Source organism: Nomascus leucogenys, chromosome 21, assembly GCF_006542625.1.
Source record: "Nomascus leucogenys isolate Asia chromosome 21, Asia_NLE_v1, whole genome shotgun sequence".
NCBI lineage: Eukaryota > Metazoa > Chordata > Mammalia > Primates > Hylobatidae > Nomascus > Nomascus leucogenys.
In genome coordinates, this window is record NC_044401.1 from 67,477,843 (window position 1) to 67,505,086 (window position 27,244).

The 27,244-nt window shown below is 43.7% G+C and overlaps 1 protein-coding gene and 1 pseudogene across 1 annotated transcript in view; both read right to left on the reverse strand.

Moving 5' to 3' along the window:
- The window catches only part of GXYLT2 (glucoside xylosyltransferase 2), an 87,186-nt gene that overhangs the window by 45,493 nt on the left and 14,449 nt on the right, over positions 1-27,244 (reverse strand). Inside the window, exons 2-3 of the mRNA XM_003264899.4 lie at positions 22,547-22,739; positions 9,343-9,474 (exon numbers count right to left, since the gene is read on the reverse strand). Coding sequence (XP_003264947.1) covers positions 9,343-9,474; positions 22,547-22,739 — 325 coding nt within the window. The remainder of the gene's footprint in view (positions 1-9,342; positions 9,475-22,546; positions 22,740-27,244) is intronic.
- LOC101175798 lies at positions 2,049-5,687 on the reverse strand (annotated as a pseudogene).

Here is a 27,244-nt window from a genome sequence, read left to right on the forward strand (position 1 = left end):
CATTTTCATTGTAGTTTCCCTTGTAGTTTCCTCTTAAAGCCATTGGCTATTTAGAAGTATGTTACTTAGGCCGGGCACGGTGGCTCATGCCTGTAATCCTAGCATTTTGGGAGGCCGAGGGGGGCGGATCACGCGGTCAGGAGATTGAGACCATCCTGGCTAACATGGTGAAACCCCGTCTCTACTAAAAATACAAAAAATTAGCCATGCGTGGTGATGGGCACCTGTAGTCCCGCTACTCGGGAAGCTGAGTCAGGAGAATAGGGGTGAACCTGGGAGGCGGAGCTTGCAGTGAGCCGAGATCGAGCCACTGCACTCCAGCCCGGGGACAGTGCAAGACTCCTTCTCAAAAATAAAAAAAAATAAAAAATAAAGAAGTATGTTACTTAATTTCTACATTTTTGTTAACTTCCCAAATTTCTTTCTGTTATTGATTTCTAATTCCATTCCACTGTGGTCAGAGAACATACTCTGTATAACTTCAATCCTTTTAAGTTTTTTACAGCTTCTTTTATGGTACAACATATGGTCCATTCTGGAGAAAGTTTCATGTGCACTCACAAGGACATATTCTACTGGTATTGGGTGCAGTGTCCTAAAGAAGCCTGTTGGTTCAGCTGGTTTATAGTGTTGTTCTTCTATTTCCATGTTGACATTCGGCCTAGTTTTTCAATCCATTATTGAAAGTAAGGCAGCTGGGTGCAGTGGCTCATGCCTGTAATCCTAGCACTTTGGGAGGCTGAGGCAGGTGGATCACTTGAGCCCAGGGGTTTGAGACCAGCCTGGGCAACAGGGTGAAACCCCATCTCTACAAAAAGTATGAAAATTAGTTGGGCTTGTTGGTGCACACCTGTAGTCCCAGCTACTTGACAGGCTGAGGTGGGAGGATCACCTGAGCCTGGGAGGTCAAGACTGCAGTGAGCCATGATCACACCACTGTACTCTAGCCTGGGTGACAGAGTGAAACCCTGTGTCAAAAAAAAAAAAAAAAAAAAAAAAAGAAAAAGAAAAGAGGGGCACTTATATCTCCTACTACTGTTGATGAATTGCTTATTTATATCTTTTTTTTTCTGAGACAGGGTTTCACTCCTGTTACCCAGGCTGGAGTGCAGTGGCATGATCTTGGCTCACTGCAATCTCCGCCTCCCAGGCTCAAGCAATTCTCTTGCCTCAGTCTCCTGAGTAGCTGGGACTATAGGCACATGCCACCATGCCCAGTTAATTTTTGTATTTTTAGCAGAGATGAGGTTTCACCATGTTGGCCAGGGTGGTCTTGAACTCCTGAGCTCAAGTGATCTGCCCGCCTTAGCTAGAATTACAGGCATGAACCACCTCCTATAGAGAGCACACAGTTCGGCTGTATTCTTTATCAAGTACAACTCAACTCTGTTTTTTGTTTTGTTTTGTTTTTTTGAGATGGAGTTTCGCCCTTTTTGCCCAAGCTAGAGTGCAATGACGCAATCTCAACTCACTGCACCCTCTGCTTCCCGGGTTCAAGTTATTCTCCCGGCTCAGCCTCTCGAGTAGCTGGGATTACAGGTGCATGCCACCACGCCCAGCTTATTTTGTATTTTTAGTAGAGATGGCATTTCACCATGTTGGCCAGGCTGGTCTTGAACTTCTGACCTCAGGTGATCCGCCTGCCTCGGCCTCCCAAAGTGCTGGGATTACAGGCATGAGCCACTGCACCTGGCCTGCAACTCTGCGTTTTTATTTGATCGTTGAATCCATTCACATTCAATGCTATTATTTATACAGCAGAATTTATGTCTGCCATTTTGCTTTTTGTTTTCTGTATGTCTCATATTTTTGTTGTTCCTCTATTCTTTCTTTTCTACTTTATTTTGCATTAAGTGAATATTTTCTTTTTTCTTTTTTTTGGGGGGGGTGTACCAAATTTCTTTATATGAAGGAATGGTACAAATCAAAGAACTTAAGTGGATGTTTTGGTACAACTTATAGAAAAAGTAAAGGAAACCCCAACATGCATGCACTGCCTTGATGACCAGGGAAGCCACCCCATGGCTATGGGGAAATCAGCCTGAGGTTTAGCTTTCATTATCACTGTCTCCCAGGGTGTGCTTGTCAAAGAGATATTCTGTCGAGCCAGATTTGGGTGCTCCCATCTTGCACAAGTTGGTCACGTGGCCACCCAATTCTTTGATGGCTTTCACCTGCTCATTCAGGTAATGTGTCTCAACGAAGTCACAAAAATGGGGGTCATTTTTGTCAGTGGCCAGTTTGTGCAGTTCCAGTAGTGAGTGACTCACATTTTTTTTTTCGCAAATGTAATGCACACTCCATCGCATTCAGCCCACTCTCCCAGTCGTCACAGTCTGGTGTCTTGATATTCTGAAGGAAGATTCGGCCACCTCGTTGGTTCTGCAGCTTCCTCAGTTTCTCGGTATGTTCCCTCTCCTCACGAGATTGGTGAAGAAAGTATTTGGCAAAGTACTTCAAAGCCACATCATCGCGGTCAAAGTAGTAAGACATGGACAGGTAAACATAGGAGGCGTAGAGCTCCAGGTTGATCTGGCGGTTGATGGCGGCCTCTGAGTCCTGGTGGTAGTTCTGGCGCACCTGCGAGGTGGACACGGTCGTCATGGCGGCGGCTAAGGAGAGGCGGTGGTGGCTGAGTGGCACTGGAGCCACTGGGCCTTGGGGCAGTACCGAGGGCGCGCTGAAGAGGTGACGGAGGACTGGCTACAGACGGCCGGCCGGGATGGGTGACGAACGCCGGGTTCTGTCCAAGCACTGTTGAAGCAGGAAATCCCGATGACTCTCGGCGAAGAACGTCTGGCAAAGTGAATATTTTCTAATACAGCATTTTAATTTATTAAAAAAATTTTTTTTTTGGAGTTATTTCCTCAGTGGAGCACAAATTGCCCCCACAGTCTGATCCAATTAAATTAAGGACCATTTGAATTTTTGAGGCCGGTCTGTGATGTCTGTTATGACACCAGGAGGGCACTTTTTACCTGCATTGTCCTCTGGCTCTCCCTTGTAAACTAACTGGCCTTTGGTTTAGCTGGCTGTTCTCATGAAGCTGCAAGCCTCCTCTTAATTAAGAAACACCCTGGCTTCTAGGCCACACCTCCATGGAATTTAGGCTCTGCAACACACAGCTAGCTAGCAGCAATGAGAAATGCCGACGGCCTGCGCCTCCCAAGGACATACCATGTTCCTCAACTGGCAGCTGGAGAGACAGGAATCCCTGTTCTTGAATGAACTACCCGAAGGTGAATTTTTATCACACTGAACTGGAAGGGGGAAGGAGGGAGGCTGTGGTTCAAATGTCACAGATTCTCACTCTTCTTACCAAGTTTTAGTAGATTTTCTTGAATAAATGTTCCTTCATTTGCCTAGGTCCTTAGGACAATTTCCAAAGTATTTAGTTATTTTAAAAATTATTTTCACAAGTTATGCTTGTTTCACTGGGGAGCAATTCCACAGGGCTCCTAATGTCACCATTTTGGAAGTTGCTACCTTGCCATTCTCTTTTTCTGCCGTAGTTGCTAAGCTGCTAGAATTTGGATTTCAGGCTGCTTCGAGCAATCATTATGCTTATGGAGTAGCCTTGCAAGGGACTGAAAGAGAGAGACAGAGTCCTGATGACATTATGTTAGCCTCTGGGTCTAGCTGTGCTTGGAATCAGCCCTACAGTGTGGACTTCGCAGTTAGATAAGCCAATAAATTAATTTCCTTCTTTGCTAGTTGGAGTTGAGTTTCTCTCACATATAACCAAGAGTTGTAGCTAATATCCTGAATGTCAAACTTTTAATAATGTATGAGTAAATGATAAGTACTATGGAAAGCTTGTTCAACAAAATTAATATCTAGGGTCATTTCATATAGTCATTTAGGTAGCTAATCTCATCCAAATAATTTATGGCCTCTTGGTGCTTGATAAAATGTATAAACATCATTTATGGTGATTCTAATTGATTTTCCCCCAATAAGGATTTTTAATATATTCCTATATGTGTGTCAATATTTGTTAATATCCAAAGGGTTTGTTGCAAGGATGTCTCAATGTTAATTGCAAATACTGAGGTGTAATATTAATAATAATATAGAGGTCTGACCTTAATTATAAAAAGTTCTAAAAAGTATGATAAGCTTCCCTTTTCCATTAGCCTACAGCTAACTCATGAAGATATCATTTGGTAAGCATTCAGATTTCAAAACATTAGAACCAGTTACAGGTCTCTTTAACAAGCCGTAAGTGGAAAAGAGAAGATTATACGTTGTTGCTTTCACTACAATATCTAAAAGCTAGGTAATCTAAGATTTATCTTTATTTGGCATGGTAGTCCTTTGAAATATTAAGGAGTGGGACAAGTTTCTTGGAAATATGGAGCCAGAAAACTTTCAGAATACATTTACAGGTTAAAGCTATAACTAATTTGGCCAGGTGCAGTGGCTCACACGTGTAATCCCAGCACTTTAGGAGGCCTAGGAAGGAGGATCAATTGAGCCCAGGAGTTTGACACCAGCCTAGGCAACACGGTGAGACTCGTCTCTACAAAAATTTTAAAAATTAGCTGGGCATGGTGGTATGTACTTGTGGTCCCAGCTACTCAGGAGGCTTAGGTGGGAGGATCACTTGAGCCTGGGAAGTTGACGCTGCAGTGATCCATGACTGCACCACTGCAATCTAGCCTGGGCAACAGAGTGAGACCCTCTCTAACTCCTTCCTTAAATATGGCTATCTATGGTGAATGTTGGGAGCAAAAAAGACATCAGACCTTATTATAACCTTGGAGCTTATTAAAACTTGGTAAAAACAAAAACAAAAACATTTCTCCCTGGATAGAACCTCACCCTACCTCAAATTACCATATTGGGTACCACTTACTAATAACGCCTCTAAAGGTTCCACAATCCAGTGATGTCTGTCATGTTTCACCGATCTCTAGGATTCCCAGAGGACCACAGTTATTGAGGAGAGCAGCCTTCATAATTAAACAGGCACAGCATGTAGCAAAATATACAGATCTATTATAAAATCTCACTATTTCCAATTAGTTGGGGGAAAGGTGATGTGAATTCATACAACTCAATTACTCTTACAGATGTAAAGGATTTCTGGCCTTTACTAAGAAAATAAAAGTATTCCAGAATCAATTTTAATGAACACATTTGATTTATTTGTAACTGGCATATTGTTTGAAATATTTTAAGCTTCTGAATTACCTGAAAGAAATATGCATTTTAGAATGCTTAATCAAGCCATCTGCAGTTTAGGTTGCATTCATAATGGTCCCATGTCATAGGACCATTATTCACAGAAGTAGAGGAGTAAATGTCCACTGATTTGTAGGAGTTCATAATTTTGAATTGGTGGGATCTGAATCACACTAACAGTACTTGAGAATCTAATTGGCTTGAGTTGCAAAGACTTATGCTCTGATATTATTCAGATAGTAAAATCTTAGTTGAGAAAGGGTCTCCTCCGCAGTGCTGGGTAGATGACAGCCTCTTGGAAAACGGGTGGGACCATGGTCCTCAGTCAACTGACTACCTGATAGAATGTTTGCACTTTAGGATCTCCATTTTCTCTGTGCCCCTGAGGCAGCACACCTGATATGGTTTTATAGAGATGAATTCCAAGGAAAACACAACCTAGACTTTATTTCAAATTACCCTCAAGATCAGTACATCTCACTGATGGCCAAAAATGCCATGTTCATAATCTGCTGTTGTGATATACAACTAGGAAAAGGTAAATGTCCTGTCAACCACAATCTCTCTTTATTATTTTTAAAGAGGGCTTGTTTCCATTATCAGAAGCAGATAAGGAATGCCAGCACCCATTTGTCATTCAAAACCAAGCACTTACTTAGCTGGGAAAGAATTAAGGCCATTAGGTGATGAATTTGTTTTTTTTTAAATAATGGTAATAAAGTCACAATTCAAGGTCAACAAAAATTCAAATGTAGTTCCACTGGATAGCTAATATTTTGGATAGAATGGGAAGACCATTTCCCAACATGACCTTTGGTTTTCTAACACTTTTTGCAAAAATGGAGACAAGAAACAGAAACCTAACATTTTCTCTCACCTCAAAGAGTACTCAGTTTTTATATCACCAACCTAGAGATTTTCATGTCAATTGGAGGGAGTCTTTTCTTATCCCAGTTTTTATGCGATTAATCCTATCTCACTATATGTATAAAGGTCTGTGACATGCGAAGAATAGAAGATGCAGCCAGGCACAGTGGCTCATGCCTGTAATCCCAGCACTTTGGGAGGCCGAGGCAGGCGGATCACCTGAGGTCAGGAGTTCAAGATCACCCTGACCAACACGGTGAAACCCTGTCTCTACTAAAAATACAAAAATTAGTGGGGCATGGTGGTATGCGCCGAAATCCCAGCTATCTGGGGGGTTGAGGCAGGAGAATTGCTTGAACCCAGGAGGCGGAGGTTGCAGTGAGCCGAGATTGTGCCGCTGCACTCCAGCCTGGGTGACAGAGTGAGACTCTGTCTCAAAAAAAAAAGAAAGAAAAAGAAAAATAGATGACGTAATGAGCAAGTGAGCTTGGGCAGCTGATCACTGCCAACAATTCATCCAGGGTTTATTCTGCTCACAGGTCTCTGCGTAGGAAATGCTAAAAGGGCTACTCCCCAGTTAGTGTTTCCAGACCGACGTGAAGATTCCTTCTGCTTGAGTATCCTCAGGCACCTCAAAATCAAAATATGACCCAAATTAAACTCATTTGACCCCTTTACCAAAACTGCTTTTCCCTGTCTTTTCTAACCCTAAATGATCCTGCCATTTATTTCTTAGGTTGAGCCATAAGAAATTGTCTTTTTTGTAGGTCATTAATGGTTGAATATTGGCAATTTCAAATGGATCAACCTTAACAGTTGTTCAGGTTAAAAAAAAAAAACCTGGTAAAATCCTTTTCATGTCACTCCCCCTTCAACTCTTACAACGAGCCAATCATGAAGGTTGGTAAATTCTGTTTCAGGCAGGTCCATTATCCATCTCTAAGGCAACCATCAAAGCCCAAGCCAAGTTAGTGAACTGGCTTCACCAACCCTGTCTGCACTGCCATAAACCAGAGTGTCTTCTTTAAAACGCAAGTTAGAACATGCCACTTGCTGCAAAAAAATCATCCAATGCCTTCCCACTGCCCTTAAGAAAAAGACTGGGCTGAGTGCTGTGGCTCACGTCTGTAATTCCAGCACTGTGGGAGGTCAAAGTGAGAGGACCGCTTGAGCCCAGGAGGATGTGAGGGGTATGAGACCAGGCTGGCAACACAGCAAGACATCATCTCTACAAAAAATTAAAAAATTAGTTAGGCATGGTGGCTCACACCTGTAGTCCCAGCTACTTGTGAGGCTCAGGTGGGAGGATCACATGAGCCCAGGAGTTGGAGGCTGCAGTGAGCCATGACTGCACCACTGCACTCCAGCAGGGGCAACAGAGAGTGACCTTATCTCTTAAAAAAAAAAAAAAAAAAAAAAAAAAAAAAGACAAAGACCAGACACTTCTAGATGGCTTGCTGAGCCTGCAAGCTGCAGTCTCTGCTGATTGCTTCACTCTCATCTCACTTTCTATTTTTTGGTTACTATGACCTTCTTTTATTTTCTTACACACGGCCCTTCCCACCCTAGGGCCTTTGTATATACTGTTCCGTCTGCCTGGAACCGTCTTTTCTCTCATGACCCCCAAGGCCCTTGTCACCTAGTAACCCTTACTTCTCCTTTATTCGTGTCTGCATAAATGCCACTGCTGGGCAGGCATGGTGGCTCATGCCTGTAATCCTACTACTTTGGGAGGCCAAGGCGAGAGGATCACTTAAGCACAGGAGTTCAAGATCAGCCTGAGCAATATAGCGAGACCCCATCTCCACAAAAAATATGCCACTGCCTCAGGAGAACCTTCTATGATCTCTCTCAGACTAGGATGGACCCCATGTTACATATATCCATGAGACTATCTCCTCTTAGTACTGGTCATACTTCTAATTATTTGTTCAAGGCCCTGCTAGACTCAAGCTTCAAGGAAATAGGACCATGGCTGTCTTATTACCATGTCACCATCACTGAGCCAGGGCCCAGCACCCTACTGGGCACTCAACAGATGTCTACTGAAGGCATGAATCCCTCACAAAAATTAAGGCAGCAACTGACAATTCAAAGTTGCCATCCCTGCGCAATATTATTCTCACTTTTGATATATCTTTTTTCTATTGAATATTTTATTTTTATTATTATTTGATTTTTAAAATTTTATTTCTTTATTTACTTTTTTGAGACAGTCTCACTCTGTCACGTAGGCTGGAGTGTGATGGTGCGATCATGGCTCACTGCAGCCTCAACCTCTTGAGCTCAGATGATCCTCCCACCTCAGCCTCCCAAGTAGCTGGAACTACAGGCATGTGCCACCATGCCCAGGTAATTTTTTTTTTTTGAGATGGAATTTCGCTCTTGTTGCCCAGGCTGGAGTGCAGTGGTGTGATCTTGGCTCACTGCAACCTCTGCCTCTTGGGTTCAAGCGATTCTCTTGCCTCAGCCTCCTGAGTAGCTGGGATTACAGGCATATACCACCAAGCCTGGCTAATTTCTGTATTTTTAGTAGAGACAGGTTTTCACCATGTTGGCCAGGCTGGTCTTGAACTCCTGACCTCAGGTGATTCACTCGCCTCAGCCTCCCAAAGTGCTGGGATTACAGGCGTAAGCCACCAGACCCCGCCTAATTTTTGTATTTTTTGTAGAGATGGGATTTTGCCATGTCGCCCAGGCTGGTCTCAAACTCCTGTGCTCAAGTGATCCGCCTGCCTTGGCCTCCCAAAGTACTGGGATTATAGGTGTGAGCCACCGTGTCTGCCTCAAGATTTCAAAAAAGGAACCAAAAACATGCAATTTAAAAATTCATTAAACTGAAAGGCTAAACCAAAATTCTGGACCCTTTTGGAATGATAGCCTAGCATGGCCATAACTAGTAGCTGTTATTGTTATAAGAGAAATAACAATAATCAAAGCTAATATTTATTGAGGGCCAGCTATGTGCCAAGCCTATGGATAAAAGTGAAGTTAGTAAAGTTGGGGGATTTAACGAGGTTCACAGGGGCCAGTAAATGATGGAACCATAGTCACAAAGACCAATGATCCAAGACAGGATTTGAATGCTCACAGCCCCTCAGTCTTTCGGTACGACAACCTCCAGAACACAGGGATCCTCTCTACAGGCTGCAGACTTAGAGCATCAGCTCTAGAATCCAAGAGACACAGGTTTTCAGCTTTTAAGTTAAATGTTTCTACACACATCTCAGCTAATTTTACCTTATTTCCCAGAGCAAGCTAAAACTTATTAAAAACAGGTGTTCCTACCGGAAGAAAGAGTCTCTGGGCAGCACAGGGTTTGAACAATTTCTTCCACTCCTGAGGGTTTCCAACAGAAAATGTGATGGGGTAGATTCTGTGCTCAAACTTCTTTGTATATGAGTCAGGCCACTGGCGTAACTGAAAAACATGGAAAGCAAGGGAAGGGTGATTACGCCCTAGGAAATATGGAAAATGCCTGCGAAGCTTCTGGATGGTCAAATGGAAATTATTCATGCAACTTACACAGAAAGTCTAACTTCATCACCACTGTGAATGTTCATTAAATGAAAAGAGTATTTGCTCCTACTAAAATTCCTAAGATTTTTAAAAATAACATTCACAGTTGGCAACAGTGTTGAGAAACTGCAGAGGGGAGTATAGATTTGAACAAACTTCCACAAGGACAACTTGGAAACTGGTAACAACACCCCAAAAGACAGAGGTACAAGGACATTCACCACAACGTAGTTTGTTTTTTTGTTTTTTTTTTTTTTTGAGACGGAGTCTCGCTCCGTCGCCCAGGCTGGAGTGCAGTGGCGCGATCTCGGCTCACTGCAAGCTCCGCCTCCTGGGTTGACGCCATTCTCCTGCCTCAGCCTCTCCGAGTAGCTGGGACTACAGGCGCCCGCCACCACGCCCGGCTAATTTTTTTGTATTTTTTTAGTAGAGACGGGGTTTCACTGTGGTCTCGATCTCCTGACCTCATGATCCGCCTGCCTCGGCCTCCCAAAGTGCTGGGATTACAAGCGTGAGCCACCGCGCCCGGCCTACACCACAACCTAGTTTGTAATAACAAAACTTGAGAACTTAGCAGCTTGGAAGGAGGAAAAAATCCCAACAAACTTGGGAACAATCAAAATGTCCAATAATAAGGAATTGGGACAATTAAGTATGATAGAACTATATAACAAAATAACGTACAGTTAGAGAGACCAGGGATAGTGGCTCATGCCTGTAATCCCAGCACTCTGGGAGGCTGAAGTGGGTGGATCTCTTCAGGCCAGAAGTTTGAGACCAGCCTGGCCAACACAGCAAAACCCCATCTCCACTAAAAAACACAAAAATTAGCTGGGCATGGTGGCACATGCCTGTAGTCCCAGCTACTCGGGAGGCTGAGACATGAGAATTGCTTTGAACCAGGGAGGCGGAGGTTGCAGTGAGATCGTGCCACAGTACTCCAGCCTAGGTGACAGAGCGAGATTGTCTCTCAAAAAATAAAATTAAATTAAAAAAGAAAAATAGAATTATGTACAGTTAGAATAAAGTAGATGTCTTTTGTGTTATTTGTGGCAGGCTGGATTTGGCTCTTGTACTCCCATAGTTTGCTGACCTCAGTTCTATATCATTGTCATTAATGACTGCACTGTATTCTGTTATGTAGATATGTACTGACATGGAAAATGGTTATAACATATTGTTGGGTTTTGGAAAAAGCAAAGTGCAAAAAAATTATAATATGTTTTTTTTTTAAATTTCTTCACTACTGTCTGAATGAATGGCTCTGTCTTACAGGAAAAAATATATGCATGAGGCCGGGCGTGGTGGCTCACACCTGTAATCTCAGCACTTTGGGAGGCCCAGGCAGGTGGATCACTTGAGGTCAGGAGTTTGAGACCAGCCTGGCCAACATGGCAAAACCCCGTCTCTACTAAAAATACAAAAATTAGCTGGCGTGGTGATGGGCGCCTGTAATCCCAGCTACTTCAGGAGGCTGAGGCAGGAGAATCACTTGAATCCGGGAGGCAGAGGTGGAGGTTGCAGTGAGCTGAGATCGTGCCACTGCATTCCAGTCTGAGGGACAGAGTGAGACTCCGACTAAAAAAAAAAAAAAATATATATATATATATATATATATATATATATATATACATATATATACACATATATATGCACGTACATTTTATATGTAAAGAAAAATCTAGATGGATATGCACCAAATTATTAAAAGTGGGCACTCTATAGCTGGTGATGGTGGTTTCATTTCCTCGGGCTACATTTCCATATTCTTTAGAATTTTTACAATGTGTATATATTACTTTCTTTGCATATATGAATTTTATAACAAAATTTTTAAAATACACTTTTAGATTTTAGAGCAGTTTAATGTTTACAGAAAGTTAGCCAGGTGTTGGCGGCTCACGCCTGTAATCCTAACACTTTGGGAGGCCAAGGCGGGAAGATTGCTTAAGCCCAGGAATTTGAGACCAGCCAGGGCAGTATAACAAGACCTGCCTCTTAAAAAAATTAAAAACGAGGCCAGGAGCGGTGGCTGACACCTGTAATCTTGTGACTTTGGGAGGCCAAGGCGGGTGGATCACTTGAGGTCAGGAGTTCGAGACCAGCCTGGCCAACATGGTGAAACCCCATCTCTACTAAAAATACAAAAATTAGCCAGGAGTGGTGAGGCACGCCTGTAGTCCCAGCTACTCAGGAGGCTGAGGCAGGACAATCACATCAACTCGGAAGGCAGAGGCTGCAGTGAGCCAAGACTGGACCACTGCACTCCAGCCTGGGTGACACAGTGAGACTCTGTCTCAAAAAAATAAAAAAAATAAAAAAAAAATAAAAAAAGTAAAAACAAGAACAACAATGAAAACAAACAACAAAAAAGAAAAATTGAGCAGAAATCAGAGTTTCCAGATAGCCTCTCTCTTCCCCCTGCCCTACAGTTTCCCCTGTTATTTATATCTTGCATTCATGTGGTATATTTGTTACAACTGATAAGTCAATATCAATATGCTATTACTAACTGAAGTCCACAGTTTATATTAGTGTTAATTCTTTCTGTTGTACACTCTTTCTATGCATTTTGGCAAATGCACATCACGTATCTATCATTACAGTATACAGAACAGCGTCACTACCATAAAAATTCTCTCTGCTCCAACTTTTCAACATTCCTGCCTGCCCTCTCTCACCTGAACTTCTTCTTTTTTTTTTTTTTTTTTTTGAGACAGAGTCTTGCGCTGTCATCCAGACTGGAGTGCAATGGCACAATCTCAGCTCACTGCGACCGCCGCCTCCCATGTTCCAGCAATTCTCCTGCTTCAGCCTTCTGAGTAGCTGGGATTATAGGTGACTGCCACTACACCCAGCTACTTTTTGTATTTTTAGTAGAGACGGGGTTTCACCATGTTCGTCAGGCTGGTCTCAAACTCCCGACCTCAGGTGATCCACAAGCCTTGGCCTCCCAAAGTGCTGGGATTACAGGCGTAAGCCACCATGCCCAGCCCATTACCGATCTTTTTATAGTCTCTTCATGTTACCTTTTCCAGAATGTGATATAGATAGAATCATATAGTACCTTGCCTTTTCAGACTGGCTTCTTTCATTTAGCAATATGCATTTAGGTCTCCCACATGTCTTTTTGTGGCTTGATAGCTCATTTTTTAAAATCATTTAATAATACTGTATGCTATGGTATGAATGTATCACAGTTTGTTTATCCATTCACCTGCTGAAGGATATCTTGGTTGCTTCCAGTTTTGGGAAATTGTGAATACAGCTGCTACAAACATCTGTGTACAGGTTTTTGTGTGGACATAAGTTTTCAACTCATTTGGGGAAATACTTAGGAGTTCAATTCCTGGATTGTATGGTAAGCCTATATTCAGCTTCCTAAGAAACTGCCAAACCATCTTCCAAAGTGGCTGCAGGATTTTGCATTCTTATCAGCAATGAATGAGAGTTCCTGTTGCTCCACATCCTCACCAGCATTTGGTGTTGTCAGGGTTCTAGATTTTAGCCATTCAAATAGGTGTGTAGTGGTGTTTCATTGTTATCTTAAGTTACAATGCTCTAATCACATATGACACTGAACATCTTTTCATATGCTTGTTTGCCATCTGTGTATCTTTATTTTTTTTTTCTTTTTGAGACAGAGCCTTGCTCTGTCGCCCAAGCTGGAGTGCAGTGGCATGATCTCAGCTCACTGCACTCTCTGCCTCCCGGGTTCAAGCAGTTCTCGTGCCTGAGCCTCCCAAGTAGCTGGGATTAGAGGCATGCACTACTATGCCCAGCTAATTTTTTTGTATTTTCAGTAGAGATGGGGTTTCGCCATGTTTCCCAGGCTGGTCTTGAACTCTTGAGCTCAGGCAATCTGCCCGCCTCGTCCTCCCAAAGTGCTCGGATTACATGCATGAGCCACCGCGCTTGGCCCTTCTCAATTTTTTTGAGTTAATGCCTTCCCGTTGCTACAACAATTCTAAGAATTATTCCTAACGAAAAATTTCAAAAATGGACACTTATTACAAGGTTGTTTCTTTTAGTGTTGTTTGTAACAATAAAAAATTAGAAACAATCTAAAGAAGGGTTTAGTTAAGTAAGCTCCAGAGTCTATCTATATAACAGAATGCAATGTAGTCATTAGTGATAATGTCATAGAACTGGGGTCAGCAAATTATGGTAGTACCAGAGCCAAATCTAGCCGGCCACAAAGAGTACACAAGCCAAGAACGGTTTGGCATTCTAAAATAGTTTTAAAAAATCAAAACAAGAATAATATTTTGTGACAATTATATGAAATTCAAATCTCAGTGCCCATAAGTAAAATGTTACCAGAACACAGCCACACCCATTTGTTTATATATTGTTTGTGGCTGCTTCTACCCTAAATAGCACATTGAGTAGTTGGGATAGAGACCGTACAGCCTGCAAAGCCTAAAATAGTTACTATCTGCTGTTTTCCAGGAAACATTGGTCAACTCACTTTAGAGGAAACTCAGTAATATAAGCGTCAGTGATGTAAAAGAGATCCCATTTCTGATGGTGATATGAAAAGAAAAGGAATGGAAATAAGTATTATATACATACACCAAAACTGTTCTCCCTGAGCATTAGTGTAATGGGGTTTTTTTCCATTTATTATTTATGAATTTGCTGGTTTTTACAATGTACATATATTGTTTATATGACCATATAAACTTTTTTTTTTTTTGAGATGGGGCCTCACTCTGTCACCCAGGCTGGAGTACAGTGGCACGATCATGGCTCACTGCAGCCTTGACCTCGCTGGGCCCAGGTGATCCTCCCACCTCAGCCTCCCAAGTAGCTGGGACCACAGGTGCATGCCATCATGCCTGGCTAATTTTTCTATTTTTTACTGAGACAAGGTTTTGCCATGTTGCCCAGGCTGGGATATAAACATTTTTTGAAATACATGATTGGAAACACTTTAAAATTCTGAATGAGGAAAGGAGTGACAGACAAAGTATTTGACATTTGATATATGAAGGGTACTGACCAATTAGAACCCACACCAGGCATTACCTAGTATTTACCCAGTATAATTGTACAGACCCATTAGAACTGACACTAGGCATAAACTCTCAGTATGACAGTACTGACCAGTCAGAATGAACACTGGCACAAATACTGGGCACAAATACCAGTACAACTGTACCGCTGCACAAGAGCCCAAAATCGGCCCTCAAAAAAGAATGAGAAATTCACATGGTCCGCGGGCTCCCTTAGCTCTCGGCATCCTCTAACAGTCTGAGAGGTTGGGGCTGCAGTGAGCTGTGATGGCACCACTGCACTCCAACCTGGATGACAACATGACACCCTGTCTCAAAAAAACAAAAACAAAAACAAAAACATCCTTGCCACTGTGATTGTTAGCATCCTATCTTCCGAAAGGTTTAACTACCTTTGTCAGTCTAACCGCCCACCTCATCCTTTACCTTAGTAGGTAACTCCTCCTTTCTTGCATGTTCATTCGTTGAAGTTATAAAAAATATTTTTGAGCATCTACAAATGTTATAGAATAGAAGACTTTTAGGATCTCAAATCCATTACATTGCTTTCACAAGGGTTTGGCTGGCTTACAATAACACACTACATACAGTGAAGCCGTTAAAACTCAATTGTGGCTGGGTGAGGTGGCTCACATCTGTAATCCCAAAATTTGGTAGGCCGAGGTCAGGAGTTCGAAACCAGCCTGGCCAACATGGTGAAACCCCCGTCTCTACTAAAAAATACAAAATTAGCTGGGTGTGGTAGTGCATGCCTGTAATCCCAGCTACTAGGGGGGCTGAGGCATGAGAAACACTGGAACCCAGGAGGCGGAGGTTGCAGTGAGTGGAGCTCGTGCCACTGCACTCCAGCCTGGGCAACAGAGCGAGACTCTATCTCAAAAACAAAAACAAAAACAAACAAACTCAGTTGCATGAGTCAGGATAAACTAGAGTTATCAAGAATTTATGGCCAGGTGTGGTGGCTCGTACCTATAAACTCAACACTTGGAGAGGTCAAGGTTGGAGGATCACTTGAGACCAGGAGTTTGGGACCAGCCTGGGCAATATAGCAAGACCCCATCTCTATCCCACCCCCAAAAAAGTTTATTTTAAGGGGTTTTTCTTTTCTATTTTTTTCCTAAAGTTTGTTTCTTGCTGCTGTACATCTTCAGACTGGCAAGGGGCTGTGCTCAGTATTCTCACTCAGGGGCCAAACTCACGGAGGCTCCATCTCAACTCACATCAGTGAATGCAGACGCAAGAGAAGGAGGTGTGGCAAAACACACACTAGATCTTAAGTTTCCACCAGGAAGTGACATATTTTATGTTAAAAGTGACACTCATCACTGTCACCCACATTTCACTGGCCAAAGCAAGTCACACAATCACACCCAACTTCAGAGGAGTCAGGGAGGTGCCAAATGACCATGCATCTAAAAGGAGGAAACCTCTAATAATGACCACGAAGGTAAGACAACAAGGACCACACAGTGACAGTGAAGTGCAGCCCTTACCTTTCCCAGGTCCTCCATGGATGTCCTTGAAAGTGCTGGGCCAGCCTCAGCTTGCTCCTCCAGTAATGAGAAACCCAATACCTCTTTTTTTTTTTTTTGAAACAGGGTCTCCCTCTGTCATCCAGGATGGAGTGCAGTGGCGCGATCTTGGCTCACTGCAACGTCTGCCTCCCAGGTTCAAGCAATTCTCCTGCCTCAGCCTCCTGAATAGCTGGGATTACAGGAGCATGCCACCACATGGGCTAATTTTTGTATTTTTAGTAGAGACGGGGTTTCACCATGCTGGCCAGGCTGGTCTCAAACTCCCGACCTCAGGTGATCCGCCCACCTTGGCCTCCCAAAGTGTTGGGATTACAGGCGTGAGCCACCCGCACCCAGCTCCCCCAGTACCTTTAAAAAGGGCTCCTTGCATGGAATTAGAACCAGTTGCCTGAGATCTCCCCCACATCACCCCTTGTTTTGTCCTGCAGAGCAACACGGAAGAAATCTAATTCCGATTGTATATGTCTTCAAATTACTGAAGAATACCTTATCATCTCTTTCTCTGGGCTATTTTTCCTAAATCCTCAAAAAAAAAAAAAAGGGAAATGAGTAACAAAGAGGCATGGTCCCTGTCCTCTAAAAGCAGCAGCCCTTTGGTGCTTTTTTTTTTCTTTCTTTAAAGGAAAAAAAAACAACAACTCCTCACCATGTTTCAGTTACTTTGTGTTACTCTCAGGATGCTAGGTTGCACGCAATAAAACCAATTCAGGCTCTTTCTGAGATGGAGTCTCACTCTGTTGCCCAGGATAGAGTGCAGTGGTGCCATCTTGGCTCATGCAAACTCCACTCCCGGGTTCAAGCAATTCTCATGCCTCAGCCTCCTAAGTAGCTGGGATTACAGGTGTGTGCCACCATGCCCAGCTAACTTTTGTATTTTTAGTAGAAACGGGCTCAAACTCCTGACCTTAGCCCGCCTTGGCCTCCCAAAGTGTTGGGATTACAGCCGTGAGCCACTGCGTCTGGCCCAATTCAGGCTCTTTAAGCCAAAAAGAATTTAATGAAAGGATATTAGGTAGCTCAGAAGACCAGTGGGAGGGCTGGAGAACCAGACTCAGGGGTCATGCCCTGATCCAGCTTGAGCCAGACCCACGCTCTATGGCGTCGGTGTCTTTTCAGTCTGTTACAGCCTACCACAAGCCAGTCTGGTAAGGAAACCCCAGCTACTGTCACCACAAGTGCCACAGTTTGCCCCACTGACTCCAGGCACTGAAAGCTCCTGATGACAATTCTTCCCATAGCAGCTCTCTTCTCGCAACCCCCTTACACACACACACATGTGCACACATATGCGCATATACATGCACGCGCACGCACACACACACACACACACATATATACACAAACATATATATACCGGCCGCCCCTACCACCAGAATGGATTGGTAGCCTCCTTATTTGTGTGCCCACTACTTCCTGATTCTGAGTTGGGCAGTAGCACAGTTTAGCCGAATCTCAACCACATGCCTGATCCCGAGCTGCCAGAAAAGGCTAGGAAACCAACTGGCTGGCATCTCCCACTTCTCTGTTGGGAGATGACGAAAATAAATGAAACTTTAAAATATGAAGTATCTACCATGTAGATGGCAGATACCACCAGACATCCTGCACATATGCAACTTTAAAAAGTCTAATTAAATACAGAACTCGCCCATACTGCAGCCTTCGGAGAATGATGGTACTGGCATTTTGTTTTGTTTTCACTCTGAGGTAAAAAATATGTGGCCCTGAGCTTCCCAGAAGTTATCCCAAAAAAAACCCTGGGCTGTCCACAATGCCCTGGAGAAGGATGACAGAGCCCACCCCTTCAGCATGTGCCAGTGGCTTGGCAGGAACCAAAACGGCTGTTCTATTTCTTTAGACCTAACAAAGTGCCCAAAATATAGGAGATGTTCCAGAGAATCTTTGTGGGATAAAAAAAAAAAAATTCTTTATCTGATTTGGCCTCACCACCACAAGCAGGGTATCATTTGCCCCATGACACAGATGACAAACTGAGGCTGACAGAAATTCTGTGGCTTACATAAGAGCAAAGGCAGTATGCATCTAAACTGGCAACATAATCCCTGCGTGGACAAGAAAGCGATGGTAGTATACGCCCTGCCTAGTTTTTCTAAAAATTGTTTTTATTTATTTATTTTTTGAGACAGAGTCTTGCTCTGTCACCCAGGCTGGAGTACAGTGGTGTAATCTTGGCTCACTGCAACCTCCACCTCCCAGGTTCAAGTGATTCTCACGCCTCAGACTCCCAGGTAGCTGGGATTACAGGCACATGCCACCACACCTGGCTAATTTTTGTATTTTTAGTAGAGACGGGGTTTGCCATGTTGGCGAGGCTCGTCTCGAACTCCAGACCTCAGGTGATCCACTGGCCTTGGCCTCCCAAAGTGCTGGGATTACAGGCGTGAGCCATCATGCCCATCCCCTGCCTAGTTTTTAACGCCCTGTCGTAATTTCCTTCATTAGATGAGCTTCACTGGTTTAATAAAAACCTGAAGAAATGAACCATCAAAGGGAAAGTCATCAGGAAAATTCAACACCTAGCACAACTTCACAAGTATCTGCAATAATTTTCCCATATAATTTAGCTCTTAATTTATAATGTTCCAGTTCCTACAGCTCATAAAAAATTACCCCAAAACTTAGTGGTATAAAACAATCATTTATTATGCTTACAGATTTCATGGATCAGGAATTCAGACAAGGCAGAGGAGGGGACAGGTTGACTCTGCTCCACAGTGTCTGGGGCCTTAGCTGGAAGCCTTGAAGGCTGGCGGCTGGAATCTTCTGACAGCTTATTCACTCACATGTCTAGACGTTGGGGCTGGCTGTTGGCTGGAGGCCTCAGTTCTTTTCAGGGGCAGGCATCCTCACAAAGAGCCAGGCAGAAGCTGTATTCTTTTTATGTCACATAGCATTACATTTGGCATAACGTATTTCACACATACATACATGTTTGTGTATGTATGTACATGTGTATGTACATATATATGTAATATATTAACTGTTGCCTTATAGCAAATTACCCCAAAACTTAGTAGCATACAATCACAGACAGGCAAGGCATGGTGGCATGTGCCTATAATCCCAGTACTTTGGGAGGCCAAGGCAAGAGGATCACTTGAGCCCCGAGTTCAAAACCAGCCTGGGCAACATAGGGAGACCCCATCTCTACAAAAAATAAAATATTAGCCAGTGCTGGGCACAGTGACTCATGCCTGTAATCCCAGCACTTTGAGAGACTAAGGCAGGTAGATCACTTGAGGTGTTCGAGACAAGCCTGGCCAACGTGACGAAACCCTGTCTCTACTAAAAATACAAAAATTAGCCAGGCGTGGTGGCACGGCCTGTAGTCCCAGCTACTTGGGAGGCTGAGGCATCAGAACTTCTTGAATCTAGGAGACAGAGAATGCTGTGAGCTAAGATCATGCCACTGCACTCCAGCCTGGGCAACAGAGCAAGACGCTGTCTCAAAAAAAAAAAAAAATATATACACACACACACACACACACACACACACACGTAACATATATTATATATATTTAAGTATATATAATATACATTTTTATTAGCCAGGCATGGAGGGGATACTGAGGCAGGAGGATTGCTTGAGCCCAGGCGTTCAAGGATGCAGTAAGCTATGACTGTGTCACTGCAGTGGGCAACAGAGTGAGACCCTGTCTCAAAAAAAATAAAAATAAAAGTAAATAAAACCACAAACATCTATGATTTTACATAGGTTCTTCGGGTTGAGAATGTGCAAGCTGGGTTGTTCTGTCTCAGGGCCTCTCAGGAGATTACAGGACTATGGTCATCTGAAGGCTTGAAGGGGCTGGAGGATCTTCCTCCTAGCTCACACACAAGTGTTGGCAAGGGTCCTCCGTTCCTCACCATGCAGGCCTCCCCACAGGGCTACTCTCACATGGTAGCTAGCTTCCCCCAGACCCACTGATCCGAGATGGAAGGTGAAGTGCCTTTTGTAACCTAATCTCAGAAGTGACATACCATCCCTTCTGCCCTGTCCTATTAGTCACACAGAGGACCCTGGGACAGTGTAGGAGGGAATTATACCAGCATGTGAATAACAGAAGGTGGGACCACTGGGGGCCTCCTTGGAAAGTACAACCTGCTAAACAGACATGGTTACACGGATACATCTTCCTTCCCTTCCCTTTCGTTATTTTTTTTGAGACAGAGTCTTTCTCTGTCACCCAGGCTAGAGTGCAATGGCACAATCTCAGCTCACTGCAACTCCGCCTCCCAGGTTTGAGCAATTCTCCTGCCTCAACCTCTCCAGCAGCTGAGATTATGGCGCACTCCACCACATCCAGCTAATTTTTGTATTTTTAGTAGGGACAGGGTTTTACTATGTTGACCAGGCTGGTCTCGAACTCCTGACCTCAGGTGATCCGCCCGCCTTGGCTTCGCAAAGTGCTGGGATTGCAGGTGTGAGCCACCATGCCTGGCCCTTCCCTTCCCCTTTTAAAGTCCAAGTCTGTATTTTGCTCTGCTCCATCCCCACATCCTTGCTTTTTAGCATGCAGCAGGTGCTCACTAAGTACTGGGTAGATAGATACTGTACAAGACATGAGTAGTGTTTGCACATAGCCAGCTTCCCTTCGTTCCGCCACATAGAGCACTTCTCAGCCCCCTGCAGTTGGATGGGCTTGTGACCACTGGCCAGTTAAACATGCATGGAAAGACCTGTGTCGCTGCCACACTGAGGGAATGAAAGGCGGGGTATGACTCTCTAGTCTCTTTCCTGCCATGGCATCCCACGAACTACAGATGTCAAATGCTCTGGCAAGTGTAGCTAACATATGAATAGCCTCAGTCTACTTCCATCCCAAACCTAAGAGGCTATACAGAATGGAGGCTCTGTCCCCTGGGAGACAAGCTGCAGGCACACGAAAAGTGTCTGAGTTTTGGGGGAGTTGTTACTGAAGCCTGACCTGAGCTATCCATATTACAGATCTACCATCGCTTTTAGCAAACCTGCTAGCCTCAAGTTGCAGATGGGGAAACTGAGGCTCGAAAAGGCCAAAAGACTAACCCAAGGTCATATAGCAAGTACAAAGTAGAGGTGAGTTTTGAATTTGAGTCTTCTGTCTACTAGTTCAGGAGGTGGTATGGTATATCGATTAATTCCATGGAAGGGTGAGCCAGTAAACTTGACCTGAACCCTGATGAGCAAATCGCTAAAATTCTCTAAGCTCAATGATCTCAGTCTGTAAAATTGGGACATAATAATTACCTTCTTCAAAGGTTACCTTTGAAGATTATGAGGATTAAATGAGACGAACTCATAAATCATAAGCCCTTAATAAATGTTATATATTCTCATTATCATTTCCCTTATACTTCAGCCTCTGAGCTAACTATATAGAGTTTCAGCCTTTTTCCTTCACCCTTCCCCTGATTCAGATCCTTTACAAGGCATTTTCCAATCAACTCCAAAGCCCCAAGACTATTTCCTCCATGGTTTCTTGTGGTAAAGATATCAAGGTGATTTTTTTTTCCTACTCAAACATAACACATTTTCCATCTTTCTATTATTAGCCTTTCTCTGCCCAACATGCTTTTTTTGGGCATTTCCCATTAGTGCAGCTAGCCTGGTGACAGGATACAGCACTGTTGACTCAAATTGGTAGACACAAAGCAAACCAGCTTCTCGCTCTGCCACCATTTGAGAACTTACAGCAAGAGAAAACTCTCAAGGCAACATGGTGAGACCCCGCCTCTACTAAAAATACAAAAATAAGCCAGGCAGGGGGGCGCAGGCCTGTAATCTCAGCTACTTGGAAGGCCGAGGCAGAAGAATCGCTTGAACCCAGGAGACAGAGGGTGCAATGAGCTAAGATCGCACCACTGGACTCCAGCCTGGGCAAGAGAGAGCCTCTATCTCAAAAAAAAAAAAAAAAAAAAAAAAAAGAAAGAAAAGGAAAGGAAAAAACAGGGGCTGGGCATGGTGGCACACACCTATAACCTCAGCACTTTGGGAGGCCAAGGTGGGTAGACTGCTTAACCCAACCTGGGCAACATGGTAAAATTCCGTCTCTATTAAAAAATATACAAAAATTAGCCAGGCATGGTGGTGCATGCCTGTAGTCCCAGCTACTTGGGAGGCTAAGATGGGAGGATCACTTGAGCCTGGAAGGTTGAGGCTGCAGTGAGCCGAGATTGCACCACTGTACTCTAGCCTGGGCAATAGAGTGAGACTCTGGCCTCATTCAATCCTCACCATGTCTCTATGAAGTAGGTATAATTATCCCTGTATTACCAAAAAGTGAGGCTCAGAGTCAAGTGTTCAAGGTCACACAATCGAACATGCGGCAAAATACATTAGTCAACAGAATATGCAGTTCCTAAAATGTAGTCTGTTTGTACTCAGTAAACACTGTGCCATGATTTCTGCAAATTCACCTGCTTATCAAACTCGGGCTTCAGAGAGTCTTCAGTGAAGATGTGGAATTGGATCTTCCTGTGGCTAAAAAGCACAGCTGATTTGAGCATGACCAGCGTCTCCTCCAGCCGATTGCCACAGGCCACCACGGCCAGGTGGATCCAGAGCTCGGGTGGCGGCACAGCTTGGAAACTCCTGGGTTCTCCAGGCCTCCTAGAAAGAAGGAAAACAAGTGAAAGCTATTACTAAACTCAAAAAAGTAAAAACAACAAAAAACCGGAGAGTGAATGGTTAGAACATTTCAAAACATGATCAGGCACAATCTGTTATATTTTATAAAGTGATAAGCATTTTGACAATTCTTCCTGCTTAGAGAAAAATACCATTTATTCCCATATTTATCCTGGCAATAGCAGGATGAGTCACTGTTTGGACTGCTATAGGTGTCTGAGGCTTTTTCTGCCAGAACTCAGCTGTCTAGTGCCTGCTGGCTGCCTACTGGCCCATGTTTGGAAATAGTATTGCTAAACTTCGACAGCTGACACAAGGGCTGTGGAGCTCCCACTCGCACAGGCCGTGGAAATTAGATTTGAATGCAACTTGAACAAGAGGAGTGTGGGTTGTGGCTTTCCCATGTGAAACGAGCAACATGATATTCCCATCATCTGGATGTTTTTAGGTTGGGGTGGAATGCATGACCACTGGACCAAAGCAAGTCATGCAAGTCTGGGAGGTGAGCAAAGAAAACAACATATGTGCCCTGACTACATCTCAGGAGAGTCTTGCAGAAACAGGTGTTAATCCTGACCGTCTCACCAATACTGGTGAGGTGGTGGGTATGAAATTCATCTTCCAGTATGAAATTCACATTAATGAGAAACAGGCAGGAGAGGGGGTAGGTTAAACTGAAAATGATCAAGGTATCAAATACTGAGTCAACAGCTGACAGAGGCATAGGGTCCAAGGGTCCAGAATCATCATCCAGCTATTTCCTAGTAATAAAAGATTTGTTCCAGACGAAGGGATGCAGCCAAGCCTCAAACACACCACTGAGAAACATTTGCAGTCAAGTTGGAAGAAGTTGGCCTGGAAAAGGTGCCCTGAGACAAATGAAACTAATTTACTTGCACAAAAGATTTGGAGACCAGGGGAACTTGGATGTCAAATGCTACCTTCCTTCCAAAAACTTCGAGTTCAATCAGCCTGCTGCTCCATTATTCACTGCATGGTTGAATAATGGCAGTCTTGCTCCAGATTTCTTTCACCAGGAGGAAAGTTGAAGATGTGGGTGGAGGATTTTGGAAAGGTTCCCAATTTGATTACTTATGAGCATGCTTAGTAGAAGCACAGCCTCATGGCTCAGCTAAGACCAGATGCGGAGAGTTACTTGGATTCCATTTACTTCGGGGATCACAGGAAAAGACAGTAGAGACATCCCAAGTATCTCTGGAAATTGTCCACTTCTCTCCATTCTCCTTGCCATTATCTGTTGAGGCCACCATCTCCCTTCCCTTGGATCACTGAGACAGCCCTCTCGGTGGTCCACCTGTCTCCAATCTTATCTTTAACCCCCAGCCTATGCTTTCTCCTGGTTGGTGCCAGGGTGATGTTTCTCTAAAATGCAAATAAGATTGTGTTATTCTCTTGATTAAAATCATGCAAGGGCTCCCTGCTGCCCCCAAGATCAAGTCCAAGCTGCTGACTATGGCTCCCACTTACATCTCTCACAACTGCACCCCAACCTGGAGGGACGGCCATTCATAATCATAGTCATATTCTATTTCACTTCCAGTGCAGGTGACCACGCTGTGTTGGCTCCAGGTCTTGGCACATACATTGTCTGTCTCTCTTTATTTCAGAAATGCTCTTCTCTGCCCTCTTTTGCTTGCTAACTCCAGACCATTTATTAATCAACAAATCTTTACTAAGTACTATTACGTGTAGGCATTATTCTAGGAAGACAGTGAACAAAACAAAGACGACCGCACTGGAAGAAGTTACATTCTGCAGGGAATAAGGGAAACACAAAAATAAGTAAGAGTCAAAGTGGATGGTAACTAAATAATTTATACAGAAAGCTAGACAGTAATAAGTACTACAAAGGGAATACATAGTGGAGCAGGATGGGGGTACCAGGAGTGGCTGGCGGGCTGGGGCAGTATACTCCCGACAGTGCCAAGTTGGAAAAGGCCTAACGAAGGTGAGCTCTGCAAATGACCTGCACGAGGGAAGGTAGCGAGCCATGTGTACGTCTAGGGGGAGGAGCATGCCACGCAGAGGGGACAGCAGAACAAAGGCACTAAATCAGGGATCTGCCTGAAGAATGTGAGGAGCCCCGCCTGCAAGACTCACAGGCCTGGTCTCTTCCTTGGCTTCATGGGCGGGTTTTCATGTTTGCTATTTAAGCCAACTCCCAATTCACATGTAAAGGGATGTGAAGGAGATGTTAAAGACAATGCTAAAATGACAGTCAATTTCTAAAAATCAGTCAAGACACTAGCTGAAATATGCTACGAAAGAGATTTAATGCAAACTCATTTGCTTAAAATTATGCCCAATATTTAGGGATATGCATATGATTCAAATGGACTAACACCATAAAGGCAATCACTTAGATATCTTAAATACGAACACCCTCGCTTGCCCCCAGACAGAACGACTCCATCTAGTTTAGCTTTACATATTGGGCTTCTGCAAGGGTAACAAGTTTTAATCTTAGTAATCAGGGAAGTACAAATCCAAATAATAAAGAGGTTTATTTTTATTTTCAGATTGGCAAAAATTACAAAGTAAAATAGAAGCTGGACCATATTGAGCTTTCATGGGGATATGGGGCAGGGAACAGCTCAGGCGCTGGTGAGGGCAGTATAAGTTGGACTGAACACTTTGGAAAGACATTTGGCAACATATAGCACAGGTGAAAATGGATGTACACCCTCCACCCCCGCAGTCCAACTCCTGGATCACTGAAACTCTTGCACATTTGCACAAGACCTATGCAAGAATGTTCACAGCAGCCCTGTTTATTGAAAATGAAAAATAGGAAATAAACTTCAGTGACTATGCAAAGGAGAAAACTGAATATATTTGCTATGTTTTTAAAGTGAATACCATATAGCAGTGAAAAAAAATAAACCAGACTGGCATATACCAACATAAGGCCAAGGAGAATGAAAAACAACAGGCCAGTGCGGGTGGCTCATGCCTATAATCCCAGCAGGAGGTCGAGGCGGGCAGATCACTTGAGGTCAGGAGTTCGAGACCAGCCTGGCCATCATGATGAAACCTTGTCTCTACTAAAAATACAAAAATTAGCTGGGTATGGTAGCGTGTGCCTGCAATCCCAGCTACTTGGGAGGCTGAGGCAGGAGAATTGCTTGAACCTGGGAGACTGAGGTTGCAATGAGCTGAGATCCTGCCACTGCACTCCAGCCTGGGTGAGAGTGAGACTCTGTCTCAAATAAAACAAATGCAGGATAGTGGTTATTTTCTTTTTCTTTTCTTTCCTTCTTCTTTTTTTTTTTTTTTTTTTTTTTTTTGAGACAGAATCTCACTCTGTTGCCCAGGCTGGAGTGCAGTAGTGCCAATTTCAGCTCACTGCAACCTCCACCTCCCAGGCTCAAGCAATTCTCATGCCTCAGCCTCCCAAGTAGCTGGGACTACAAGTGGGAGGCCGTCACACCTGGTTAATTTTTTTTTTTTTTTTTTTGCATCTTTAGTAGAGATGGGGTTTTGCCAGGCTGGTCTCGAACTCCTCGCCTCAAGAGATCCGCCCACCTCGGCCTCCCAAAGTGCTGGGATTATAGGCGTGAGCCACCATGCCTGTCCGGATGGTGGTTATTTCTGATTAAAATCTTATTCCTTAAGCCAAGTGGTGGGCACTTCATTTTGTTATTATCTATATTTTTTGTGGCCCCAAACTATTTGACTTTTTTTAAATTTAATTTAAAAAAAAGCATGCACTGTCCTGCAAGACAGCAGGCCACCTCTTCTCTTCTTTGCAGGCTTCAGTGATTTGGGTCTGCACAGTACAAAAAGCAGGGGCTAGGGATGACAATCATTCACAGTGTCTGGTGACAGGTACTAAAGAAAAATAAAACCTCTCCTGGTGCCAGTTCAAGTATCAGTGGTTGGGATTTAAGGAGACCTTTGCTGGCCTCACCCTATTACTTCTCACATGACATGAAAAATCTCAGGCTTTAGGTAATCAGTGTTAGTGTTGGGCAGTCACAATGCCTAATAAGTTTAAGGGCACTGGCATGGTGTGCCTTTCACCAGCTCCTATTGATGGCACTCTCAAATGTCACTCAAGATTGTGAGGATCCAGGGGAGAAGTGCAGTCTAGGGACCTAGGACTTCTTAACCCCTTGAATGACTAGGATTGGGCAGGGAATGGGTGATAGGGAATTCTAGCACTGCTGTGACTGATGGTTAATAATGTTCTTATTTTTACTTTATAAAAGGCGACTGGAGTGAACATTTGCTGTCCAGGAATTTTAAGGACCTGTTGTTAAGGCAGGGGCTGATGGCAACGAGCCTGGCAACCGTGCTGGTACAGCCTGAACAGGGGTCAACTTATCACAGTGGAAAAGGAGAGTCAGATGATGGCAGGGCAGATCTCTGGTGATACCACTTGGATCTAGGTGCACCTGACCCTAATCTTGGGTCGTTTAGTTATTAAGCCAATAAACTCCCTGTTGCTTAAACCAATTTGAAAC